Source organism: Passer montanus, unplaced genomic scaffold, assembly GCF_014805655.1.
Source record: "Passer montanus isolate IOZ18808 unplaced genomic scaffold, ASM1480565v1 scaffold26, whole genome shotgun sequence".
Lineage (NCBI taxonomy): Eukaryota > Metazoa > Chordata > Aves > Passeriformes > Passeridae > Passer > Passer montanus.
In genome coordinates, this window is record NW_024367261.1 from 610144 (window position 1) to 635966 (window position 25823).

At 38.2% G+C, this 25823-nt stretch overlaps 1 protein-coding gene across 2 annotated transcripts in view; it reads left to right on the forward strand.

Annotated features, from left to right (window-relative positions):
* CDYL (chromodomain Y like) overlaps positions 1-25823 on the forward strand; it is a 104622-nt gene that overhangs the window by 44878 nt on the left and 33921 nt on the right. For both annotated transcript variants that reach the window (XM_039712139.1, XM_039712140.1), the window contains exon 2: positions 1783-2449. In XM_039712139.1, the coding sequence (XP_039568073.1) occupies positions 1783-2449 (667 nt within the window). The remainder of the gene's footprint in view (positions 1-1782; positions 2450-25823) is intronic.

Sequence of the window (25823 nt, forward strand, 5' to 3'; positions counted from 1 at the left end):
TTCAACTCTTGGAGTTTCATTTTCTTTTAAGATGTCTTTAAATAGTTTTGTGGGAAAACAAATTTCATTTTTCTAGCTGCATGGGTTTTCAAACCCAGTAACTACTAGAAAGTTAAATGATCAGAATAAAAACAGTTTTAATGAATTTTAAGATTTTAAGTAAAATTTGGACAATTTATATTGCATGTCTCTCTATAGAATGCATTGAACTGATTAACAAGGCAAAGGTGGAGCTTGTTTGTATTTGATTCTTATTTTGGTGGTGTTGATTTGGTTGAGTTTTTTTAAGACTTATGCAGACAGAGCTGAGCAACATCCTGATGACACAGTGCAACACCTGCAGGGTATCACATGCAGTCATAGGGTATGTCCTTGCTGCTGTATTGCTGCTATATAATCTCAGCTATATTGCTGCTGAGATTATAATAATAGTAATCATTTAACCCTCCTGTTGAAAACCAGGGAGTACATTATGATAGCATGCCACGTGTAACATTGAGATGCACTCTTAAGAAAAATCTATTGTCAGCAGTCATGTGATTTGGTAATGAATCATATACCATATATGTACACTGTTTGTATGTGCACCATACGTCCTTGTATTTTCCTCCCATCCTTCTAAACTGTTCTGTAGACATTCCATTGGGTTAATGCCACTCCTGCAAATGTCTCTCTTTCTTTAGAAGTTCTTCTAGGTAGGTGTGATCTTGGCTTCTGTGCATGTTTTTTTTTTCATGAAGGGCTGGGAGTTAAATTAATAAATAACGGTCTCAAACACCTGCCTTTTTTATTACCAAAAAGAAGAGAGAGATGAGTAAGAAAGCTGTATCAGTCCCATAACTGAAATGAAGTGGGATGGAGGATTTACCAGAAGAATCAGCCTGGGTAGAAAAAATGAAATATAAAGGGGAAACCCTAAGACTAGCTTTGTACTTATATCTTTTTCAGTAAAAGAATTCCTTTTCCACAGGATTAGCATGATTGGCATAAGTTTTAGTCTGAGGCATGAGCCTGTGTCTTTGCAGCTGCTGCTGTCTGCCCTGCCTGCTTTACCCCAGTGCCTGAATTCCTCCAGCCCATGGGTCCCACATGCAGTTGTAGAATGTGCATGCTTAATACTTGTGACATAAATATCATCTCTGTTTGCAGATAAGTGAGGCATGGTAATGTGTTCAAGTATGTGTATCAAAGGCTCTGGCAAAAACAAATTCTCTGTTTTCACAAGAAGTCTCTAAAAAAAATCATCTGAATTTGTCCCAGTTCCTAAGCTGTTTCGTGTTGTTCCTGGTCGCTAAAGGTTAGCTCACTGTAAGTAAGAGATTCTCACATATGCTTTATGCTAAGCAAGCAAATTATTCAAACAATATCAAATTGATAAGTTTGGTAAGGTAAACACCCTGTATTTATGCAGCATATTTAAACATGACTTCTGTTTTGAGTGAGGGAAATCATGTCCATGTTGAAGTTGGTGCAAGAGCTTCTCTGAGGCAGTGCTGATTGTCAATTTTAAGATGTTATATTCAGATTCTTGTGCATGCAGCCGAGTTACTGAAGAACAATTTTGGTATTCCAGAGCATGTTTTTGAGATAAAAGTAATAATCTTAAGTTTAAAGTGAGGGATATCCAGTCAGCAGTGAAAGGCTATAGCACTCTAGAACTACAATACAGATTACAAAACTACAAGACTATTTTATTTACACTTAATAAATTATTTACATGCAGGTCACTTTTTTGAGTTGTATATCTCCCCATGCCTAATGCTTATTTTTGCTTTTTAACAGGTAGAGAGAATTGTTGACAAGAGGAAAAACAAGAAAGGAAAAACAGAGTATTTGGTGCGATGGAAAGGATACGACAGTGAAGATGATACTTGGGAGCCAGAACAGCACCTTGTCAACTGTGAGGAATATATACATGAATTTAACAGACGCCACAATGAAAAGCAGAAAGAAAGCACATTAACCAGGACAAACAGGACCTCTCCAAATAATGCCAGAAAACAAATTTCTAGGTCTACCAATAGTTCTTTTTCAAAGACATCTTCTAAATCTTTAGTTATGACTAAAGAACACGAGTCAAAAAATAGTCAACTTTTTTCTGCCACACAGAAGTTCCGGAAAAACAATTCACCATCGCTTTCTGGACGTAAAAATATGGACCTTGCAAAATCAGGTATTAAAATCCTAGTGCCCAAAAGTCCAATTAAGAGCCGGACAACAGTTGATGGCTTCCAGAATGAAAGCCCAGACAAAATGGACCACATAGAGCAAGATCAAGATGACTCTGTAGCACCAGAAGTAGCAGCAGAAAAACCTGTGGGAGCTTTGTTAGGACCTGGCGCAGAGCGTGCTAGGATGGGGAGCCGACCACGGATACATCCATTAGTGCCACAATTGCCAGTGCCAGTAAAAGCCACAATTGCATCAGCATTAACAATAAATGGAAAAGGTAGGTGTACAAGTCATCATTTTGGTGGTGATTTTTCATTTGACTGAAGTTTTTTTACAATTGAGATGCAGACAAATTACCTACTCTGCTTCAGCCATGCTAACTCAAGTCTGGAGAACTTCACTTTATTTTACGTAACTATATAACTACAAAGCCATTTTGAATTTTACAGTTTTTGGTTTCCTTGCAGAGGCTATTGGTATTTGTGTTTTCAGAATCACCATCAGATACATCTGTGTTTGCCTTGACATTGTGTGGTACACACACCATTTCCAGATATTACATCATTGCTTTAAGTTGATTTAAATAGGTCAAATTTGGTATGAATATAAGAAACATTAATTATGGGAAAAGATGTATGGTGTGAGCAAGGATTCTTCATAACAGTTTATATATCTGTTATATATGTTGCTTGGAGAAAAAAACAGTGAGAGTGATGTTGCTTAAAAAACAAAGTTAATTACCTTTGTTTCTGTGAAAATTTGAGCCAGTTGTGGAAATACATATGCCTTCTGCCTGGATTGAAATTTGTTTTCATTATATTTTATCAATATTTTGTTGTTTATACCTCATTTGATATTGAACACTTACTTAGGAGTGATGATGGCTTGCTAATATCTAAGTAGGTCACAGTTAATTCAATTTGTACTGTGAAATTTGTGACACCAAAGTAACCCAAACTGCTCTTCTAGGAGGGAACTGTTTGTCCCCCATCCAGCTGAGACTCTTGTTTAAGATTTCTTGGTCCTTATTGTTGTGCCCCAAACCTTTGTTCTTGTCTGACAGACGCAGCTGTGTGGTCACAAGTGTTCTCCTAAGCAGGCTTTTGAGGCTAAATTTCCCAGTCTAAATTTTCAAGTAAAGACTGCGCCCTCAAATAAAATGCAGCAGGTCAAATGTGCAGGTGTGCTATTGATGACAGCTTGCTGGAAAAATTGTCTGGAATTTTTCGAGGATTGGACTTGCCAAGAAACACACTTAGAGACACTGGATAGGGAAAAAACATGCTAGAGACTTTGGGAGAGTTTGTGTTGGGTACCCCACTGTTGCTTGCATTCAGATTTTCCAAAAGAACAGCTGCAGCCAGAGAGCTTGAGAAGTGGTGGACAAGGGAGGAATGTGCTCCTGGAGCTGCTGTGTCAGGTCATGGACCAACCCATTTTGCTGCAGATGAACTAGGTAACCATGGTAATGCACACACAGATGCCAGGAATATCTCTTGCTTTGCATGGGCTCAAGGAGGAATGCAAATCTCAGAGGATATAAACAAAGCTAAGGGGATGATGCAGGAGATGCCAGGATGAGAGTTCTCTTGAGTAGGTGAGGTAGAGGAGTGTGTTTTCACATGGGATGGTTTTATGATGGATAACAGGCGTTTTGGAGTATGGTGGAGTTCCTAGTGAAGTGATTCTAAGTTCTGCCTTTGGCATCTCTTTTTTTTTTGCCTTGTGACATCCAGGAAAAATACCTGGGGCATGAAGGCTCTTTTTGGGTAGATCAGATTAAATTGTTCCCACCAGCCTTTCACTTTGGTAACAGTGGTAGGGCAAGGGCCCAGTTACAAAGCATCAGATGGAAGCAGAAAGGCCTGCAGAGGAAAGGGAGTGACACAGAAGGTGTTAGGTAAGATTCATTCCTGTTTCACTGCTGTATGAAAATTTCCTCAACTGCCACCACCTCCCTCACCTCTTCCAGGCATTTGTCTGGGCAACTAACAAGGAAAGCTGTTGACTGACTCAAGGGATGATGACAATACAAGAGTTTTCTCACACTTACGTGTTCACGAGATCCTAAAGGTGTAGATCAAAAAAGGAGAGCCAAGGAGATAGTCACAATACGCGGTTGATGAAACATACACAATATGTTCCACCTTCTGTCTGCTGCTGGAGGCATATCAGTGCATTTCCCTGATACACCACTGCCAATCCCCAAGCTGAGCTGTGCATATCTGCTGCAAAATGGATGCTAAATATCCATATTTATTGGGGTTTTATTTTGTTCACCTGCAACACTTTTGGGGGTAACCTTCCTATCATGCAGACTTTCTGTGATTATAAAACTTGGAAAAAAAAGTTGTAAAAGAAAAACACTGTGCACTTACGTCTGCCACCAGTCTCTCTTCCTGACTTTTCAGGACTTCTTTGACGTATCTTACTCATGAAGGAGCTCAGGCTCCAACTCAGCCATTATGCATGGCCTGAATGGATTTATTTAGGGAGAAGCAGAGACAGCCCTGTCTTCTAGAGCTCTCCTGGCCTTGGAGCTTCCTGAGCTGACACATTTGCTGTCTTTTCACTCCTTGAAGATGCATTCTTTTCCTTGCTGTTTTTATTTTTAACTTCACACTGCAACTCATTAAAAGTATAGTAAATAGGTGCTTCCCTCCCCTGCATGAGGCTGCTGCAGTTCAGGATCCTGTTTTGCTTCTTACTCAGGACATTCCTTCAGTCTTAAATGGACACCTCATCACATTTTCAGCACGACCTCAGGAATCATATATCATGAGGGGTATTCATTGCACAGAAATGCGTCTTCATGTGCACCAGATCTGACATATTAATAATACAGATGATAGATCTGGCATTTGGAGCACTCTTTCCAAACTTCCCACCTCCTCCACATACACCTTCAGTTAATTTTAAGAGTTCCTACTACCACTTGGAGGATGCTGTCAGGAAGACAAAAGCATGTTTTGAAAAATAACTTCTTACTTGAGCTGGTTTAGGAATTTTTTATCAAGATGTTTTTCTTGGTAAACTGAATTAGTCAAAACAGAAATCACTAGCCATAAAGCATAATTTTGAAAGATTTTAGAAAAATACAGATTACACTTCAAAAAAAATTTAGACAGCTTTTAAAATTAAAACTGAATTGCATTTTTTAAAGTAGTACTGGAAAAATAAAATAAAGTTTAATATGAAAACAGTGTTCCTGATTTTGAGTTTGCTGCTATGACTGCTTAGTACTGTGACTCAGGTTGATCTGTAAGTCCTTGCTCAGGATGGTGAAACTGCGTGTTTAGTCTGTAACTTGTTTTCCCCAGCCTTGCACTTTTTTGTTTGTTTGTTTGTTTGTTTAATCTATAAGAGAAGTGCAAACCAAAAATCCCAGAAACGAGTATGCATATGAAAATGCCATGACAGTAATTACTAGGAAATATTAGTGTTATTGTAGCACCTAGTCCTGGTTTTCCTGAGACAAACTTCAATGGTGCAGTTCATGTTCCAAAATCTTTCAGTCTCAGAAAAGGCAATTGGCAAATATCTGTTTAAATATACAGGGGTTCTGGTCATGTTTACTCCGGGAGCTGGCGGTCTCAGCACACTGAAATCAAGCTTCTATCAAAAAGAGCATTGTGTTGAATGTTCATATTTTAAAGGCTTGGCCTTGGAAAGTGAGTCAATGGAGTAATATATATATACAAGGCTAAGAATTAGGGTGATGTATGGAAGAAGTGAGGACAGATCACTGAATTGGACATTGCTGTGGTTCTGGTATTTTGAAATAAGTGGTGATCATCAGCTGTTACTAAAAGTTAATAAAAGCAATCCTGAAATGGATGAACAAAGTAGAAACACAACAGCAAAGAAATGAAATGTTGTGGAGAACGTGTTAGTGGCACCTACAAGTAAGGCATATTACTCAAAACTAAGCAAGACAAAAAGTGGCTTTGTGTCTAACAACAGGTTCTGATATCTTAAAAGTTTCTGAAAGTTTCCTTCATCAGAATGGTATTAAAAAGTAGCTTTGAAATCTTATTGCAAATGGTTTCATAATAACCAGGGAAATTCTATTTAATAGAGTGCACAAGAAGAGAAGCCATAAAGGGAATCTGATCTGTCAGTCACACAGGGCTAGAGAGTTGTCTTGAAATTTTAGAAAGGACCATAAGTCAGGGGAATACCATTTCTTGGCAAATTCTGATATTTTTATTCTAGATAACCCTATAGTTGCTATAGTTTTTATTCAGCTAGCAATGTCCAGCATGTGGATGTAATTGAGAATAAATGCCACAAGAAGGGAAATTTCAGGCAGAAAGGCATGCAAAGCTCAAAGTCTAAAATAAGGAAGAAAAGCCCATCTAGCTGCATGTGTTGTCAAAATTAGAATAAGGCAGGCTGGTGCTGGCACACGGGAAGAGAAGAAATAAAAGAAATGCAGCAAATTACAGCACTTGTTAGTCAGGCAGACACCACCAGTGTGCACAGTGACATTAGCATCTCCCTCCTTGCACATATTAGATCAGATGAACAACTTGCAAGAGCAGCATGCTGACAATACAAAGATACCTCCAAGGAACGAGGGTGTCTGCTGATTTTTTAGTTGGATAATGGAGATGTTTTTGTCTCAAAACAATGATATTGTCAGCAAATGAAAAGTGGCATCAGAAAAAAACCCAAACAAACAAGAAGAAAAGACTGAACTTAAGTTTTGTTTATTACCTGTTCTCTCTTTTCCCCAAAGCAGCTTATGGGATTAAAACCCACAGATTTGGAAAAATAAAAATCCAGTCAAACACCAAAGGAAAATAGTGTCTGTTTGGTTAAGCGTCTGATAGGTTTAGTCTCAAAAGGAATCAAGCAAGCGTGGAAGGGATTATGGAAACCAGTGGAACTGAGGAGAAACATCTGCTCTCAATGCAGTACCAAGCCCAGCTGAAAGGAGTTCAGTCCCTCCCTGTTCAGTAGGGTGAGGGAATTTCTCACACTTCCCTCCCAAATTCTCCTGGTTACTTTTTCACCTCTGCCTGTGTGTGCGTGGGTGTTGGACTCTGCATGGAGGAATGGTGTGCTGTCACCAGCATAACTGGCCAAGCTCCAGAGTCCCATGGGAAGAGCACGGCAGCTGACAGAGCTGTGAACCACAGAGTTGTCGAGATGAACCACAAGCCACGCATATAAACCCTCTGAGAAAGCAGAATTAAGAGAAGGGTTGAAGAAGGTTATTGCTGTGAATTTAGAGTACAACAAAAGGAAAGTTTGGGATGATGTATTACAGGTTTTCTTAATTTCTTTTAGCATCCTGAAAGGACAGAAGCAGATTTGAGCCGTCCTGATCTTAGTTGGGAGATTTTGTTGGTTAAGTAGTAAATTGTGATTAAAAAAAAAGCCCTAAGAGAAGAACTTCCTTTTTCAGTATGTTTCGTGCGTTGCACTTGGATGGGTGGCTTGATCTCTGCTGAGTGATCTGGAAAGCAACCAAATATTTTATTAGTGCAAACAAAAGCCTATTAAATGGGTTAAAGTCCTTTGCAAAGCCCTCTTAACTTCTAAAATTACTGGTGAAACTCCTTTTTCAAATGCACAAGTGTGTAATTTTCTATCTTTGGTTGTGTATCTGTTTAGTAAATCATTAAAGAGTAAAGCAGTTTTCATTTAATCAAGCTGAAAGACACCTTTGGGTTTTTGGTTTTTTTTCCTCCAGAAGTTGACTTTTGATTTTATTTTTAAGAATTCACATTATTATGTCCCTTATGCACTATATTGCAACATTTTAACCTAACATCAATTTTTCCTTTTGTCTTACAAAGTCAAGTTCTTCAGCTGTTTTAACTAAAATTAATCTGAATTGTTGCCAATTTGTTCTTTGTCTATATTTTCTGGCTTAGTATAAATGCAAAACTTTTAAGCAGTATGGTAGAGTGCATGGTCTATGTCATGTGGAAAATTGATCTGTTACTGTTCTGTTTTTTTGTATTCCCTCTGCACTATTGCTTCTGCAGTTTATAGTACACTTTATTACTTTACATGGAGCTCCAGGGTTGAGAACTTGCTGTGAAAATCTCTTATCTTTAGAACCGTATTGGTTTATGTCAACAGATTATCATAATAATAGTAATCAGGATCTAAGTGCACAGTTTGCTTTCATTTTTGAGAAACATAAGGCATAAGTGACTGGTTTCTTTCCTTTTCTGCCTTCTGCCATTCTTCAGTACTTAAAATGGAGATGTCTCAGTTGGGTGCTACATTGGTGTAGACTTTTAATGCAGCTGAGCTAGTGTAAAATGTAGTTACTTTGAAAAGAATGATCCCTTTCCTTTCCTCAATCCCAGGTATGGGAGATATATTTATATATGTGATTAATCATATATATATGTGGCCTAACCAACTGCTCCTTTAAGGGCAGGTTTATTTTTATCAGCCTTCTGGAAGTGACAGTGAGATAGAGGATGTGTCCCTGGGGAGGAAGAAAGACATAATTTTTTCCTTTCTTAATTCCATTCCTGAAAAACCCTTAAAGGAAACTCTGAATTGAACTTTTTTGTTTTAAGAGAAGGGTAAGAAATTTCCCTGTGAATTCTCAGTTCGGACATAAAAAACTCAGCCTAAGTTGCTAGAAAAACTCTTGTGTTGTTCTCACTGGCATTTGCATTACAGCTGTAGCCCCCTGGTAAACATAAAGCTCATAGGAGGTGTGCAGTTCCTCTGATCTTAGAGCAGTTTACATGAGCTGAGGATCTGGAGTCTCCATCTCTCTTGACTGACAGATCGGGTGGGGTCAGTAATGATCTGCCATTACATTCTCCTACAGCACATGTGCCAACATGAGACAAAAGTAGATTCTGAGGACAGGTTTGTCACACCTGCTGTGCCAAAACTTAGGAAAGATGAAGCACAATGAAGCAGAGCCTCAATTTACAAGACACCCTTTCGACCTGCTTTGCATACATCTGCACAGAGAAAGTGTCTTGAAGATCAGACTGAATGATAGAATAAAAATGTTGAGCTAGATACTTTTTTTTTTAATCCAACATTATCAAAATTGTAGAACTTCAGAACAGCTTTTGAAATGTGAAGTGCAATCAGAAACACTTACGTGGTGCCTTTTGCAGTTGTGCCTGGTAGAGTAACCAGATATTTTTTGTCTCTCGCTGTTTCAATTTTTGAAAAAGTTTTATCTCCCATCTCTGTTAAAGCTGTGAAGTGGATGGAACATGTTTGCTAAGTAAACTGTCATTATGAATCTGCATTCTCTTGAAGATTAATCTTAATTTTTGGTGCAAAAATCCATTAAAATAACTAAAATAAAACAACTGTAATGTAGTTTGTAGGAGATTTGCCTAGATCACAGTGCCTACATAAAATAAAGTCAACACAACATCTTGACATTGCGACTGTTACAGGTGGGATAAAATATCATGCAACTAAGACAAAACTGTGAAATGCTTTCAATGCTTGTGAAAGAGAGAAGGTAGATTTAAGAAGATGAATAACTAAGATTCAGAACCAATTTTTTTTAAGGCTAGCTGTTGGGATAACAGCTGGATACAGTCTTGAATGTTATAGGTGTTCATAAAAATACTTTTTATTTTTATGTATACACACACATATATATATATATATATATATATAAAATATTATATTGCCCTGGAATAACTCTACTTCCTACCAACCAGAGAAATTTCAGTACTCCAGGTGGCATAACCATGATCCAGAGCTGCTGCTGTGAGTTACTGATAATAATACAATGAAGTACTGTTATTTAAAAGAGAATAAATGCAGAAGGTGTATGTTTGTAGTACTGTATGCAATTTTTTTCAAACAAAAATATCTACATTACCTGCTCTACATACCACTTATATTGTAAACTTATTTAAGAACACACACTGAAATGCATTAGGCCACAAATTATCAAACATTTAATTCTTCTTTAGTAACTGTTTTCTTAATTTTGCAGTCTTAGAACACATAAAAAAGCTTTTGCCTTTAGTAAGTGTAATTTAAAATGCTTTAAAGTTTATTATGTTTTAGACTCCTTTAAGAAGCAAAGGCAAATCATAAACATTGGCACTTTGAGCTATAATATTCTAAATTTAAATGCATCTGAAAACTGAAGTCTTAAAATTTAATGTGGAAGAAGTGGAGGAAAGCATCGTACTATTGTATTAAGAGTTCTTTAAACATCTTATTGAAGCATGGATAAAGAAATACAGACTGTCATCTATTTTCTTTGAAAATATTCCTTGAAAGAGGCAACCGAAGAAAGTAAGAAGTTGTGCTTCAAAAGACTGCTCTGAAACTGACTGGAAGAAAGGGAAACAGAGTAGGCTCAGTGGTTCGTTGTAGTTGTGTCACAAGGTTGGCAGTGGCATCTGTGCTTATTTATATTTAGTGATCTCTTTTTAAAGAAAATGTTGCAGTGAGCAGCAAAGGTACAAAACTTGCAGAGAAACACTTTACTACTTAAGGTGCAAGAAAACAGAAATGTCAGAGGGACATACCTGAAGCAGGAGCTAAATGAAGGGATGAACAGCAGGAAGATAGCTTGAGCTGATAATTTTTCTTGCTAGCTCCTAAACAGAATTTTTTGTTTGGGATGCAGATAGGAATGCCCAGGCGCTGCAAAGGGCAACTCCAAGAAGACTTGGCCCAATATTGGACTAAAGAAGCTCTCAAGGTTTCTCTCTTTGTCACACACATTTGTTATTACTTTTCAGGCACACCTGGTGTGTAATGAATCTGTAGAAAACACGTTGGCTGGCACAATGTCTTCCATGCCTTAGCACTGCTGTCTCTTGGATTTCAGCTTGAATTCCTGTGTTGTTTGAAAGATGGGCTGGAATGAGAGAGAGCAGAGTAAGTGGCTGACAAGATCCTTAGGAGAGGTGTCCCGATGTACTTCCAGTGCATGCACAGCTGGAGAATCTAGGCCAAGCCATTAGGCTGGTACAACGGGAACAAAAAGGATAATAAGTAATTTGATTTAAAATCCCATATCTAAAGGGAATAGAGTAAATAATTTTGGAGAAGAAACAAATTATAGGCATGATGAAATAATGATTGATGTAGTTGGAAATTTCTATTCTGGAACTGAATAGACAAGGGGACATCTAGAGAAATTAAAGGGTGTCAAATTCAAAAGAGAAAGATTAGTTATAGCTTTAGTTGTAGCTTCCATTTAGTTCTGAGAGCTCTTTGCTAAAACGTGTTTGATTCCAAGAGAAGGAGGTAATGGCTGTTTTTAAAAAATAGTCATTTGTGGGAATAATGGGAATATATCGTATTTGTAGGCCTGGTATACTTTTACATAGAATCTAAGTTCTCTTTCCTCAGAAGTAAGGAAGTTTTTGTGATGCATCTGAAAATTGTAATTCAGTTATCTTTTACATGTTTTTCTGTGTTGTTATCCAGTATTATTTATGGAATTATTCTCTTAACAATCATTCATAGAATTAGTTTAGGACTGTACAGATGTCCAGAGATTCTAATCATTGCCCTGTAGGGCATCAGGATAGGCACTGGAAAAGCAGTGAGAAGGTAAGAGCTCTGGTCTGGTTCCTGCTGAGGTCCTTATGTGAAGCACCCTTACTTTACAAAAGTTGCTTATAGAAATGTATAAAACAATCATATTAGAAAAAAAATGCTTCAAAGTTCAGATGTTTTGGGTAAAAAGCACTGATTGTCATTTGTTTGGTATAGTCAGCTAAAAATCCCATCCAGTGTAAACAGAATTACTGTGTTGCATTCTCCCCTCATCCTCTGGGTGGATTTCAAATTCAGTGGGCACTTTTGAGAAATACAGGAATGAGTCGAAAGCAACCGTAAATGCAAAGCTTATTTTACCAGACATAACACTTTATTGGCAGAGCTGATTTAAAAGCAAATTTTCAGCAAACAGAAAGAATATCCTGCCAGGGCTTCTCTCAGAGTTGGTAAGTGTGTGAAGATGTATTTGTGGCAGTGCAGGATAGCACCCTTTTGTCAAGGAATTCAAAGATAGTGGGTTTTTTCTTACATTAGTACAAGCAGGCAAACTCAATATGATCATAATGGGTAATTCAAACAATTTACTATGTGGTTTGTGATTTTCTGTTTCAATTTCTGAGTAGAAAGGTTGACAGATTATTCTGTGTTCTTTAAAGAATCATCTATTTTTACCTTCTGTGCATGGGTAGGCAATTAGCTTGAAAACCTGTTTTAAATATTTAACAGTTTATACAAAACACAAGTTACATCTTTGCTGTTATTGAAAGCTAGTGGGCCATTTTGTTTTCTTTTTTCTTTTCACATTGATAGTGCTTTTTGTTCCATTAGCTTTATTGAGTCCTATATAGTCAGTCAGGTTTGGGAGGGGTTTTTACAAATGATCTTTCTGAGCACAGACGATGGAGCAGTGGAAAAGACCTTTCTAAATAGGTGAGAGGGAGAAAAACCCAAAAATTTAACATTTCTTGTTCCACATCCTTGTAGGAAATAGAAAGTTTTCCATTTTAAAAATGGTAAAAAGTAAACAAATTAAAAATCTTACCATTAATATGTATAATATTAGTATGTATTATGTAATAACTCTATAGTAAGAGAGTGATCATATAGTACCAGATAGTAATGCTAGGAAGTGGAGGCTTGCCCAAACCATGGGTCAGGAGCCAGGATCTCGTCTGAAAAAAATACTCTGAAAGCCGGGTTTTCTAAACTTCATTCATTTTCTGCTCTTGAGAATCACAGGAAATGTTTATTTCAAGGATTTTCTTTTTCTTTCTGGAGTGCTAGATATCACAACCCTTTAGATGCTCTGAAGAAAAAGTAAAAAGTAACAAATGTATTATATGTAATCAGCTTTGAAAGCAATGCGTGAAATTATTCAGGTATGAGTACCTTTAAGACACATAAAAAAATTCTGTGGGTTTTTTTATTCTTCACATTGGTGGGTTTAGGTCCCTGTTATGTTTATTGACCTCATGGAACAGTGCTGATGCTTTGCATTCAGATTTCTTTTTGCATTTCTAAATACAGATGTAACTAGCTAACATTAAAGCACTGAGTAGCACTAAGCACTAAAGAGCACTAAGTGTTCTGAAAAAGTAATACAAGCCAAAACAACTAGTGTTGCCCACTGATCCTTATTTTTCAGCTTTCCGTGAAGCTTTGAGGAAGAAAATGGACTTGTTACAATATGTTAAGATATTTTTCTCTGAAGTCCTTTCTTTTTTCTAGTATTAAGTTTTACTCTGGCACAGTGGTCATCTTCAAGGAGTCATTGTTCCTCTCTTATATCTTGTAATAGTTAAGGGTTCCCTGCTACTGTTTTGTTGGCATAGTCCAGTTTAAAATGTCATTTTGTAGTTAAATAAAGTATATTAGTAGAGTAGTGATCGGTGCATGACATGTTAAGGAGCAGTTCGTTCTCTATTAAATGTTTTAGGCATGTCAGTAATACACAATTTTAAAAAACAGTAATAAACTCTAGAGTCTTTTCAGTTAAAACGTAATGTGAAGACATTTTCACCATACTATTGTGTATTATAAATTACAAACCTTATAGGCTTATTTCAGGATAAACCTATGTAAAAGTCAATGGGTCTGTAGTTGACCTGGTATTAACATCTCTATACTTCTCCTTTTATAATTTTGTGTAATGTTTTAGTACTTAGCCAGTGTCAGCTGGCCACCTGACCACTAGTGTCAGCATTAGCTATACTGTGATCTTCCAACGACTCAGTCAAGTTCATTGATCACATTTTCAAACATTTCAGTCTTTTATATATTGGGGGTTGTTAAACATACTTAAATATTATCCTATCTTTCTCCTGTAAATACTACATATACTCTTTGGACAGGCCTCATACTCTTTGAAGACTTAAAAGAAAAATTCAGTATTCTGAGGCAATTTTAGGTTCTTCTGCAGAGAAGTGAGTTGGGCAGTGCTGTGTCAAGGTTACGAAGGGCCGTGGGAAGGCTGTTGAAACCTTTGGAAAACTGAGATACTCCAGCAACCCTGGCAATCCTCAGCAGATCAGGAGGATTTCTGTTGGTTGCAGGGTGATATGAACTGTTACATGATCTTTGTGTGCTTTTACAGACCGTGTTTATAGATCAGTAAATTCCTTGGTATGTGTCCAGCTCTCACAGGTACTCTTGTAATTCTGCTCTAATTATATTGTGACTTCATTTATGAGTAAAATGTTTTTGTAGTGGATGATGTTAGGTAGGCAAATTGGCTTATAGGCTTATATTGGCAAATATAGGCTTATATTATTTAAGTTTCTTTTAATTTAGATTTTTTAGAAATTGCTGTGAAATCCTAGAACTGCTCTGCCCAGTGTTTGTTTTACTTCTGATCAGCCTCGTTTACATCTGTTTAATACTGTGACATGACTGTTTTGAACCAATCAACAAATTAAATGCTGTACTGCTTTGTAATATCTCTGCTACTGCTAGCCTGGGCTGCACTGGTCACAATATTGCAGTTTGGAATCCTGCTGAACACACTGAAGGTTAATATTAACACAGTTGTTTTAAATTTTAGAAAACTTCAGCTGGCTCAGAGCTTGGTTGGGCGTGATTCTGTGGGAAGCTTCCATGGAGGATAAAGGAGCCAGCAAGTGCTGGGAGGCTTTCAAGAACACTCTCCTGGAAGTTCAAAAACCATTCATGCCCTTTAAAGGTGAGGGAAGTAGGGAGAGACCTCCTTGGTTAAGAGCAAGCTTTTGAGTCTGCTCAAAGCTAGGAGAAGTGCACCATAGATGGAAAAGCAGACACACACCCAGTGAGAACTACAAGAACATTGCCAGGGTATGCAGAGATGCAGTTTGACAAGCAAAAGCTCAGCTCAAATTGAAAGTGGCCAGAGATGTGGAAAACTACCAGAAAGGGCTCTTCAGGTAAGAAAACAACAAGCAGAAACAGAAGGAAATTAAACAGGAGAAGTGAACAGTTGCCAGCAGTGATGGAAAGGTGGAGAGGTTCTCAACACTTCCTTCACCACCATCTTTACTCACACTGCTGGGTCCCTGGCCTTGGGAGCAAAAATCCAGGTGGATGCAAACACAGACTCTCCATCAGTGAAGGAAGAGTTGGTGTGTGACCTCTCTCAGGAATTAGACCCATACACACTGATGGGCCCTGTCACTGTCCACCAGAGATGTTAGAAGGCTGCTGACATCACCACAAGGCCACTCTCCATAATTTCAGAGAAGTCAAGAAGTTGTGGAGATCAGGGATGTCCCAGAAAACAGGAAGAAGGCTGATGTCACCCCCATCTAAGAGAAAGGCTTAGAGGAGAATCCAGGAAATTATAGGCCTATCAGTCTAACTTCAGTCCCTGGGAAAGTGATGGGGAAAGTCCTGCTGGGAGCCATCACAGCACAGATGAAACATGTCATTTGGAAGAGCCAGCACAGAGTCACGAAGGGCAAATGTTGTTTGACAAACCTGACCCCCTTTTATGACAAAGTAACTGGCGTGGTGGATGTGGGTGGTGAGCGGTGACACTGCATGCCTGGATCTCTCCAGGGTTTCCAAAATGGTGTCCTAAAGCCTCCTCCTAAAGAAACTAATGTGTGACAGTCTGGCCTGGTATCCCATGTAAGGAAGATATAATCCAGGAGTGTGTCGTAGGCTGGCATCCACCCAGCTGAGAGGCAGCTCTGTGGAAAGGGACTTGGGACCGGTCCTGGTGGACAAACAGCTCAATGTGAGTGAGCGGTGTGCTGCTGCTGCAAGATGCTGTGATGCAGCAACAAGGAGAAGTCATTGTCCCTCTCTAATGATTGCTTGTCAGGCTGTACCTGGAATGGTGTGGACAGGCTGGGGAGGGTCCAGAGAAGGGCCACAAAGATGATCAAAGGCCTGGGCAGGCTGATGCGTGAGGAAAGGCTGAGAGAGAAAAGAACTTGTTCAGCCTTGGGAAAAGAAGGATCAGAGAAGACCTTATCACCATGTCCCAGTATTTATAGGGTGGCTACAAAGAAGATGGAGACTTCTTTTAACAAGGAGTCATATGGAAAAGATGAGGAGTAGCGAGTAGATACAAGTTGCTGCTGGGGAGATGGGGAGGAGGAAGATTTTTCACCATGCAAACAACTGGCCACTGGAATAATCTCCCCAGGGAAGTGGTCAATTTCCCAGCATTGGACACTTTCAAGAGTCAGCTGGACAGGGTGCTAGGTCTTCTTGTCTAGACCATGCTTTTGCAAGAAAGGTTGGACCAGAACATCCTTGAGGTCCCTTCCAACCTGGTGTTCTGTGACTCTATGGTACCGTTTCAGTGATTGTTTTTAATACTTAGGCACTCAGTTGATTTGTTTAAAATCATTTTCTATATTTAAAATGTGGTGTAGGAAGCAGAAGATTTATGAAGAAAAATATGCAATTGAAATTTTGTTGGTAGAGTATCTACATTCATGGAAAAAATATCTAAAGTTAGGGTAAAGCCCATTAAAGGAACAGATGAAAATGGGATTGTATTCTAGTCTTCCCTTCATGGAGGATGTAATGCACTCCTTCACTTCTGAATTTTTAATCACAGTAAATTGTAATATCCCTAGTTAGCACAGGGATCCCAACTAGTTTTTATTCTCATCAGGAATCAAATAAAGACTAAAGTCAAAAAGTTAGTACCTTGGTTTCAGTATTTCTCAGTTACAGTAGATGAGGGGCAAATGCTTTTTATTATTGTCTTTTTCAGTTACAGTACTGGAAGGAACAGCAGCATCATTCCAGTTCCCTGGAGGAATTATATTCTTATTCATTACATGTTTATATATAAGTTACTAAATTTGCTGTAACTGTTCATTTCTCCCACTGTATCTTCTTTCACACGTACAGTAACCAGGTTAATCTCTGAAAACACAGGAAATCTGTGGCCCAGCAAGTGGGTTTTACTACTAACTTAAGGGCAGCAGGCCCAGAACCCCCAGTCTTAATTTTCTTTTTATCTTAATATCTCATGACATTAGCATTCAAAAATTGTTTGGGGTTTGTTGTGGGGTTTTTGGTTGGTTGGTTGGTTGGTTGGGGGTTTTTTTAGGAAAAAGTAAAGAAGTAGAAACAAGTTTGAATACCTCTTACCAACTGGTTTGCTAGATTTTCACTAGTGTTGAGCTGCTAGTTGGCTGCATTTTTGTGGGATTAATTGCAGGAGAGCCAGGCCATGGAGGGAAATTAAAGCTTGGTAGCTCCTTCATATGGAGCTGTTGGAGCTCAGTCATCATCTCAACTGTTGTCTCTTTCCCAAAAGGGGACAAAGAACACAAAATCAGACCAGCTGGCAATGCTTGAAAATAGTCTTCAGTATGAAAAACTATAGAAGATATACTGTACAAGTATGAAAAATTGAATTTTAAGTGTTCTTTTCCAACCTCCAATGATATTGAGGTATGTGCTAAGTCTCTTCAGCATTCTGAATATAGCAGAGGGGGAAAGTAATTATACAGGCTAATCTTCAGAAGGGCACTTGAGTTGGGCAAAATCATCCAAATAATAAGGGCCCAGAGTCTTAAAAATAAGAATTACACACATGTAAATAAAACCTAGCTTTTAGTCTCTTACCCATGTTCAGGCACAACAAAGTGAAATGAGAGTAATTAGTACGAATAACTAGCCTAGAATTACCTACTCAACTTAGCCATATAAATATAAGAGAAAGAGGGTGACAAAATTTCTTCATAATACTACTACAGTTTTGTAAATTTTATCATTCTTGATCATGAGAACTTTGGGTACAAGGTATCTTGTGATGCAGTAAGTTTGAGAAAAGACACAACCTTTTCTTTTTTTTGTTATCATCTTTAACTCCGTGTATTAGTTCATCCCAACAGTCAGGTCACAGGCTGAGTTGGTCCCACAGGATCCATTCTTGGAGTCTTCTGCCCTTTCCTGAAGAGATGGGACCAAGTGCAGTCCAAATCCTCAAGTCCTTCCCTTCCCCTGCATTGCCAATGGAAGAAATGAAATGCATAGGAGAGAGGAGTGGGAAGGACTTCCTTTCACAGAGAGTGGAATCTGATGATCCCAGGTAGGAGTGCAGGGGAGGCCTTGAAAAGAAACTGGAAAAACGCTGGTAAGAAAAGAAAGGGACCTTAGAAGTTTAATGTGATTTCAGTGACTGCTGACTTTGAACCACCTTGGTAAAGTGCATAACTTAAAAATTCCTTGAGTTGATATTACTGCTCCTTCAATGTGATCTTATTTAAAAATAAAACCAGTAAATTGTTAAATTATGAGAAAATATTAGGACTGTGCACATTCTTCATGCAGAAAATTCTAAAATTACTTTAGTTTGTAGGAGTCCCTTACATTTTAATTATGTGTTGTACGAGGCCATAATGATAGGATGACTCACTTTTGGTGTACTGCACTGTACCATTGTGTGGCAAATTAACCTCAATACATCAATACACTTAGATATGTATGACTTCCCTATTAAAAGGAAAACATGGTATATCTGTCAAAGGTGGCACACAGTGGACGCAGCGTTGAGGTGTGGAGTAGGAAGGGTTAGGAGAGGGGAGTATTTGATAGTACTTGACTTCCTTCCAAATTGCGTTTTGTCTGCACAAAGGGATAACATTTTCTTTAACATGGTATGTTTCTACAAGTCTTTGTGGTGGTTGCTTAGGCTTTGCCATGAATGGAGATTAAAGGTCATGATTCAGCAGGAATTACATAAAAACTTTGTATAAAAGCTATCAACAATGTCACACAGAATCCTACAATACAGTGATTGCATGGCAGTATTACTAACACTTTCTGACAAGATTACTTGCCTTTTGTTCTCCTTTGTGTAAATACAAAAAAATTGTGCTAGGCACTTCTGAGTAACTATAGGTCATGGGGCTTGTCTATCAAATGTGCTCATCAGCACAGAGGCTGCAATTTGTAATAATTTTTTTCCTGCAGTTGGAATGCTTTTTTTTGTAGAACATTTTAAGTCAAAAGACACTGACATCATCTAGTCTGTGCTCCAGTGCATTACAAGTCATTACATTTCATCACTTGCTGCTGTATCCTGAGTTAGCTTCAGTTAGCCTAGAGTATTATCAGACTCTGGAGACTAAATTTTTGTTTGTCACTTAATGATGAATAGCAGGGAGTTGATTAGAAAAAATATGCTCACATGAAAATACTTGTTTTGTGTGTCATGTTCTGCATAACATCTTGAGAGGATGCCATCTGCTTCTGAATAAATAAATAAACTGGATTCCTATTAAAAGAGCTTGCTTGCAGAAAAGCAGCTTATGTTTCAGTCATGTACACATAGCCCAGCTTTGGTTATGTGCCCTCCAAACACTTCCTTCTGGCAACCTCTGCTCTTCCCACCAAGACCCGTGCAGATTGTTACCCCTCCCTGAATGCCTGAGTGTGCTGACAATGAGCAACTGTGTGGGCTGGTTATTAAAACTTCGGCTGAGGTCATCCTAATAAAGGGCTTGCCTTTGCCATTTGGAATTTCTTCCTTTAGCCTCCATCTCAGCTGAGGACCAGAGTAGAGGTGGACTTACATGATACCTTGGTAGACCTCTGCAGCTCAAACTCCGGACTTTGTCTTGGATGTGAAAGCTCATTTGGCATAAGGGTTCTGATGAATACAAGAAAAGAGTGAGGATTTTTTAAATTGCTGCTTCTCCCCTTTAACAAAAAAGGATTGTGATTGTTTTATTTTGTTGTGATCTTTTTGTGATTTGTTTTTGTTGCAATTGTCTATAGACTAGAATATCACTGGAAAGACTTTTTAATTTTAAATGTGTCAGGCTGAGCTGTAGGCTGGAAAGGTACCTGCAGGGAGATCCATTACAAATAGATTTTAAGATACAAGGTCTCACAAACACACTGCTTTTTTTCCCACCCTGTGCATTGTGTGCAGGCTGTGAAGTTCTGCAACAGCAAGGAAAATGTTAAGTATCTTCTTCAGTTGCATTTAGTCTGTTGTATGCAGCCTCTTCAAAATCTTCATTCTGTACTGCTTTCTTGAAGAGAAGGAGAAATACAGCCACAGGTTTCTATTAGGCAACCTAGCCCAAGCCATACTTTCCCCCCTGTTAAGTACTGTGGTTAAACATTAAGTAGAAGTGCTTCCCTATGTTTACTTGCACAATGTCTTTTTTCCTTCTATCTGTCCCGCTTATCACTCCATGGTTTTGGCTGCTTGTTCTTGTCCATATCCTTTAATTTGTGACAGCCTATTTAAAAGGACTGAGCATGGGCTGAAACCAGCAGGCAACTGGGCAAAGCAGGACCTTGAATCTGGCAGTGCTGCTTACTGAAGCATGCCCTAGGTGTATTTTAAAAGGTTTCATTTTTCTTTTTTTCCTCCTAAAAATAGCTGGTAAAGTGGTGGGGAGAGTTACCAAAGGTGATTTCTTCATGGAGCAAAAGCCCTTATTACAATGAGTAGAGATAGAGAGATGACTCTGAGGCCCCCTAATTAACAATCTCTGAGTTGCCCATAACCTGATGCAATAGACCAATCTGCCACCCCCCTAGAGATGCAATCACTGTCACTAAGCAGCTTCTTCAAATACTGGAAATATGTAATTTATGAACATAGAAACCTCTGAACTCTTACAGCAGTGGAAGGATTGCTTTATATCTCAACTCAGCTAATACAGGTCCTTTTTAATGACAATTTTGTTTAGTCATTTTCATTCTTTGCATTGGCAGCTGTGTCCCTGTGGATGATAAAAATAAAGGTACCTCACTCAAACCCTTGCTTCAGATAAGTTTGTAATTGAGACCCAGCAAAATGTGGTCTGAGCCATTAGTCTGTGTAACCTTTTGGAACTGATGAAGGAAGTTGCCTTTTGACTTAATTTTGAATAATGTGATAGCAGTCACAGCGAGATAGAGGCTAAATAAGTTTTGAAAGACAGTATTTAACAGGTTTATATGTCACTATTCTTTACTCAGCTCTATAATAAGAATAATTACCAAGATCTAGTAGTTAGTCCAATAAACAGGATATATTGGGTTGTATTTGGTTATTGAAAAAAATTATGTGATTCAGTCTTGTGCCTAAAGTTCTGGGGTTTTTTGTTTTGCTTTTCATCATACATTTTGATGTCCTTGTGAAGGTTGCTCAGGGCTTATTTAAAATATTTGCAAGGACACTTGTTCCAGTACTTGACTTAACCTCTTTGTGAACTCTTTTTAAAATGTAATGTCAGGATTTCACTGGTTACAACCCTCCATTGCCCCACATACCTTAATGTGCACCTCCAAGAATAATCTGGTTGCGCTTCTGCAGTGATGTGTGTTTGGCAGTTAAATAAAACATGATCATCAGCTCTTGTTAAGTGCTTTTTCTTCTTTTCATGCCATCCAAAATCATAATAGTTTTTACTTGTTAAGTTTCAGCATTGGAAATCTGATTTCAGAGGGAAAAGAGGGACTTAGTTCTGAGAATCTCCCATCTACCTCAGCAAATAGTCAAATCGAGCTCATAAACTGTGTTCAGACCTTGTTAAGTATTAGTCATGCTTGAATCGTTTTATTATTTGGACATGTAGCCTTCCAGTCTTTGTTAGAAATTTGGAGAATTGGAGAGGTCAGTTAGGAATTTTCAAGCAGGTATTGTTACCAGATGGGAATTCTGTGGTGTATGCTCTAGAGTAGGTTTAGATCTCTCAGGGAGTTAATGCTCATATTGGCTCTGTCTTTAGTGGTGCTGATTTCTACCAATAGCTTCAAACTAGCAAGATGGTATCTGTTTATAGTAAGCCTGTTACTCCAACACGTTTTCTCCAGTTAGAAATACCAAACATCTTAAGTTTGAGAGCTGTGTAGAACAACATGTCACTGAAGCAATAAATATTGGCCTTCATTCAAAATACGATAGCATTGAAACTGGAACTATGCATGTGGAAAGCATAATTTATTTTTAAACCTCAGGGATTTTGTATGGGCTACAGCTTGGACTCAAGGAGATGCTGATCATCTTAGTCCATTCTTGACTAAGGCAGAATTGAGCATTTGTTTTCGCTGACAGAGGTTGCATGATTGGTTCCTGAAATACATCCATAATGGGAATTAAACCATTTCTTACTCTCCTTTCATACTGTTTTTATTTGAAAAGTCCACTTCTTTTCTTCCCTCGCTATATTCTAATCAGTACAGGTCCAGCCAATGCCATTCAGTAGTGATTCTTCCAACAAACAATTAATGTCTGACTTGCACATGCTGTGGAACAGTGTCAGATCTCAATACTTGCTCCTTACAGACTTAAAAGACCCTAATCTGTTAATCTTTCCTCTTATGTATTGTTTTTAAATCTCTTGACTTTGTTGATCAGCCATGAACAGTCTAAAGTATCTCTTTTCAGATACATTTCTCAAAACTGGATTGTTGCAGCAGATAATTAGCAGAATGTATCATCATTTGCACATGTAAAGTTTCCTTATCAATGTGCCTCTGAATTGGGTGTTGCCTTCTTTTATATACTGACATTGTTAATGGGTATAGACTTCATGATTTATTTTTCTTCTGTACAAATAAAAAAATCTTTTCAAGCTGCCTTTCAAATTCAGCAATATAATTTAGAATGTGGTACTCCTCTTCTAAACATTTGCAGTCCTTCCCATTTGATGTAGTCTGTTAATTTCATGAGTATAGTTTGTCTTCCATTATCCAAGTCTTGATTAAAAAGTACTGACTAGAACTGGGCCCAAGGCAGACCTTTAACTTGAAAAGTAATTTTAGTTTGATAGTGTGTGAATTTCTGCATGTACTTTTCAATTATTCATATACCTTGCTTCTCTCATCTTCCAGTGGTTGTTACCCTTTGTGAATAATTCCTTGTTTTCCCACCAGTCTCAAAAACATCTGTTCTCTTTTCTTTACTCATTACCCCTTATCTTCACTTGATTTCAAGCAACCTGTAGAGGCTGGTTGTAGATGTGTGGGGTGGTTGTGCTGGTGGTGGCTTTGTGTTGTGGTTTTTGGGGGCTGGAGATTGTGGCTCTTAAAAATTGGGTGTCCAAGAGTAGGAGCCAAAATTTTATTGAAAAAATAATAGCAGTGGTCCAAGTGTATTTACAGGAGGAAACATAATAATTCCATTGGGGAGGGTTATGCCAGTGTCATCATCCCAATTCCTATAGCCAGTGTCCCAGTGACCCTCCTGATCTGTCACTACACAGCTTTTTGGCCAGGCTTGTCTAATCCAGCAGCCATGACCTTCTGAGATTTCCTAACTTGTTTTGTTGTTTCTCAAACTTATGGGTGACATTAGCACCTGTGAGACTTTCTGGAGTCTGAAGACTTCCTAATTTTATCTTTGTAAAGCTAAAAAGGTGCTGAAGACAACTCACATGGTTCGCAGCACAGCTTAATACCTTATGTGCTTCCATTGCACCAATATATATTCCACTAAGGCAAGATAATGTATTTCTTTTTTCTTTTTGGTTTTCCCCTTTTTTCTTTTCCCTCACTGAATGTCCTAGATTGTAGTTACGGTTTTTTGGCTGGCACCAGAAAGGCCCAGCATTTTGCTGTCCCCATGCAGGACTGGGCTGTGCTCACTGCCCTACCTTCCTCCTCTGTAGAAGGGAGTGCCTTGTGACCTACTTGGAAGTTGTGACCCACTCTCCTCTCCCTCTGCATGACTTCTGGGTAATGTCAGCCCCCCCGAACTGCCCCACATGAGGTTTGTCCATCCCACTGTCAAGGGCAACCTTGGGCTGCTTTAATTTATGCATGCCTCAAATTTTGGTCAAGTTTAAATTTAAATCAAGTGTGTGTTCTTCCTGAATCAGTTGAAAATTCTAAATGTTTTGCCTATGAGATTTTAAAGATTGCATCCCTTTTAAATATCAGGAGCCCAAGATCTGTAGCTGTCTTTGCTATGCATTGCTTGCTCAGTCTGATCAGGTGATGCTGTTTGCAGATATTTGCAGAATGCAGCAAACTCACTTCTTTCTTACTTTTACTTTTTTTTTTTCTCTACACATGGAATTCCCGGTGTTTGTAGTGTACTGACTCTTTTATTGCACAGTGACCTGCAGTTTCTGTAGTTGACACTGCTGGATCAGTTGCACTTTCTGTTTCATTTTTATCTCCAGACTTTCCAAAAAATTCTGCATTACGTTTGAATAATCTGAGTTCTATGCTTGTTCCTTCTCATTCCACAGTGTCAATCCTTTCTTTTCCCACATATTTCCCAGTGATCCTCATCCTTTCTTTTAAAATGGTGCCATGGTTATTTTAATCTCTTTTTCTGTGTGAAGGTAAATGATTTAGAGATCATTTGGGCTCTAGGTATGTGAACTAGTAGCCTGTTACTGGGCCTGAGCTCATTTGTGTTAAGGCTGTTATTCAGAGGGTGGAGGGAAATATACATTCTCAGAATATCTCACAGATTTATATACTACTAGGATATGTATTGAAATAATGAATTTTCACATTAATCTTATCACTTCTAGCTTGACGTCATGCAAGAAAGTCAACTTCTAGTTTCATTTTGTTTGCTAGCTGTACATGTTTTTGGTCACACAAATGTCTGGTTAAGATTTAAAAAGAAAAAACAAAACATAATGAGTGAGGTCACTAATTATAAACTGGCAGAGCTTCAGTTAAGTGAATTCTGCTAAGAATGTTTCCTGTCCAGGCTCTGGCTTCCTGTCTCAGGCTTAAAGAAACAGCATGCATATTCTAATAACCCATTTGTCCTTGTGCCATGCATGCTTTTCACTTTAAGATTGTTCAGTTTTATTTTTTTTTAACTGTTTAATGACATAAGCAGTGAAGCATTACCTTAGACTTTCCTGAAAACCCTTGACTCTCTCTGGTTTAAAACATATCCTAGAAAGTTGACAAATCTAACCTGTGTTGGGACTTTCTTGTTTGCAAGGTAAATATGACCTGAGGCTTGTAAAGAACCAACTTCATGGGGTCACCACTGAAATGGATTGGAATGCTTCATTGTTAAATTTAAAGGAAAATTTTCTGTGCTTAATAATAATAGTGGTAGGTTTTGTCCTTTTTATTTTCTTTCAGAGATACCAGTAAAGACCACCTAATTTCAAGTGTTTGTGCAAGAGTTTGACAAATAAAAATGCATGTCTCAACATTTAAATAGAGTCTGCAGTTTATGGGTTCCATGGGATGTTTACAAGGATCTTTATAGTTCTGTAAGAGGTAACAGTTTGCTAGAAGAAAGAGGCAAAATGCCCTCGAGAACAGTATTCTTCCTAAGAGGTACTAGACCGGAGGGTTTGGAGTGTAGAGTGACAGAAAAGGTATCCTGCCTCACTGTGCAAATGAGAAAATTGTCTTAATTTACAGGTTGACCAGAAATACTTAATTTAGGGCCTCTTGTGTTTGCATGCAATTGCAGATTTGCTTTTTCTTTTGTCAATGGCAAATCGTAACTACTGCTGTGTCAAAGCTGCAGTGGGATAGCTTCCTTCTAGTGCACCTGAGAGGGAAGTGGCACAGCAGAATTCTTAAACATGGATGTTCTAAGGTGAAATATTTGTATATTTATTTGATAGTGGAATTTGTGGTGATGTGTACACATACCGATAGAAATATATTTGAGATTACATGGAAAATGAACTTAATTGTGTCTCACATTCACTTCGTCTAATATTACCTGCCCCATAAAATTCCAGAAACTGATACCTAGTTCTGGAATGACTGCCTTGTAAATTCCCAGAACA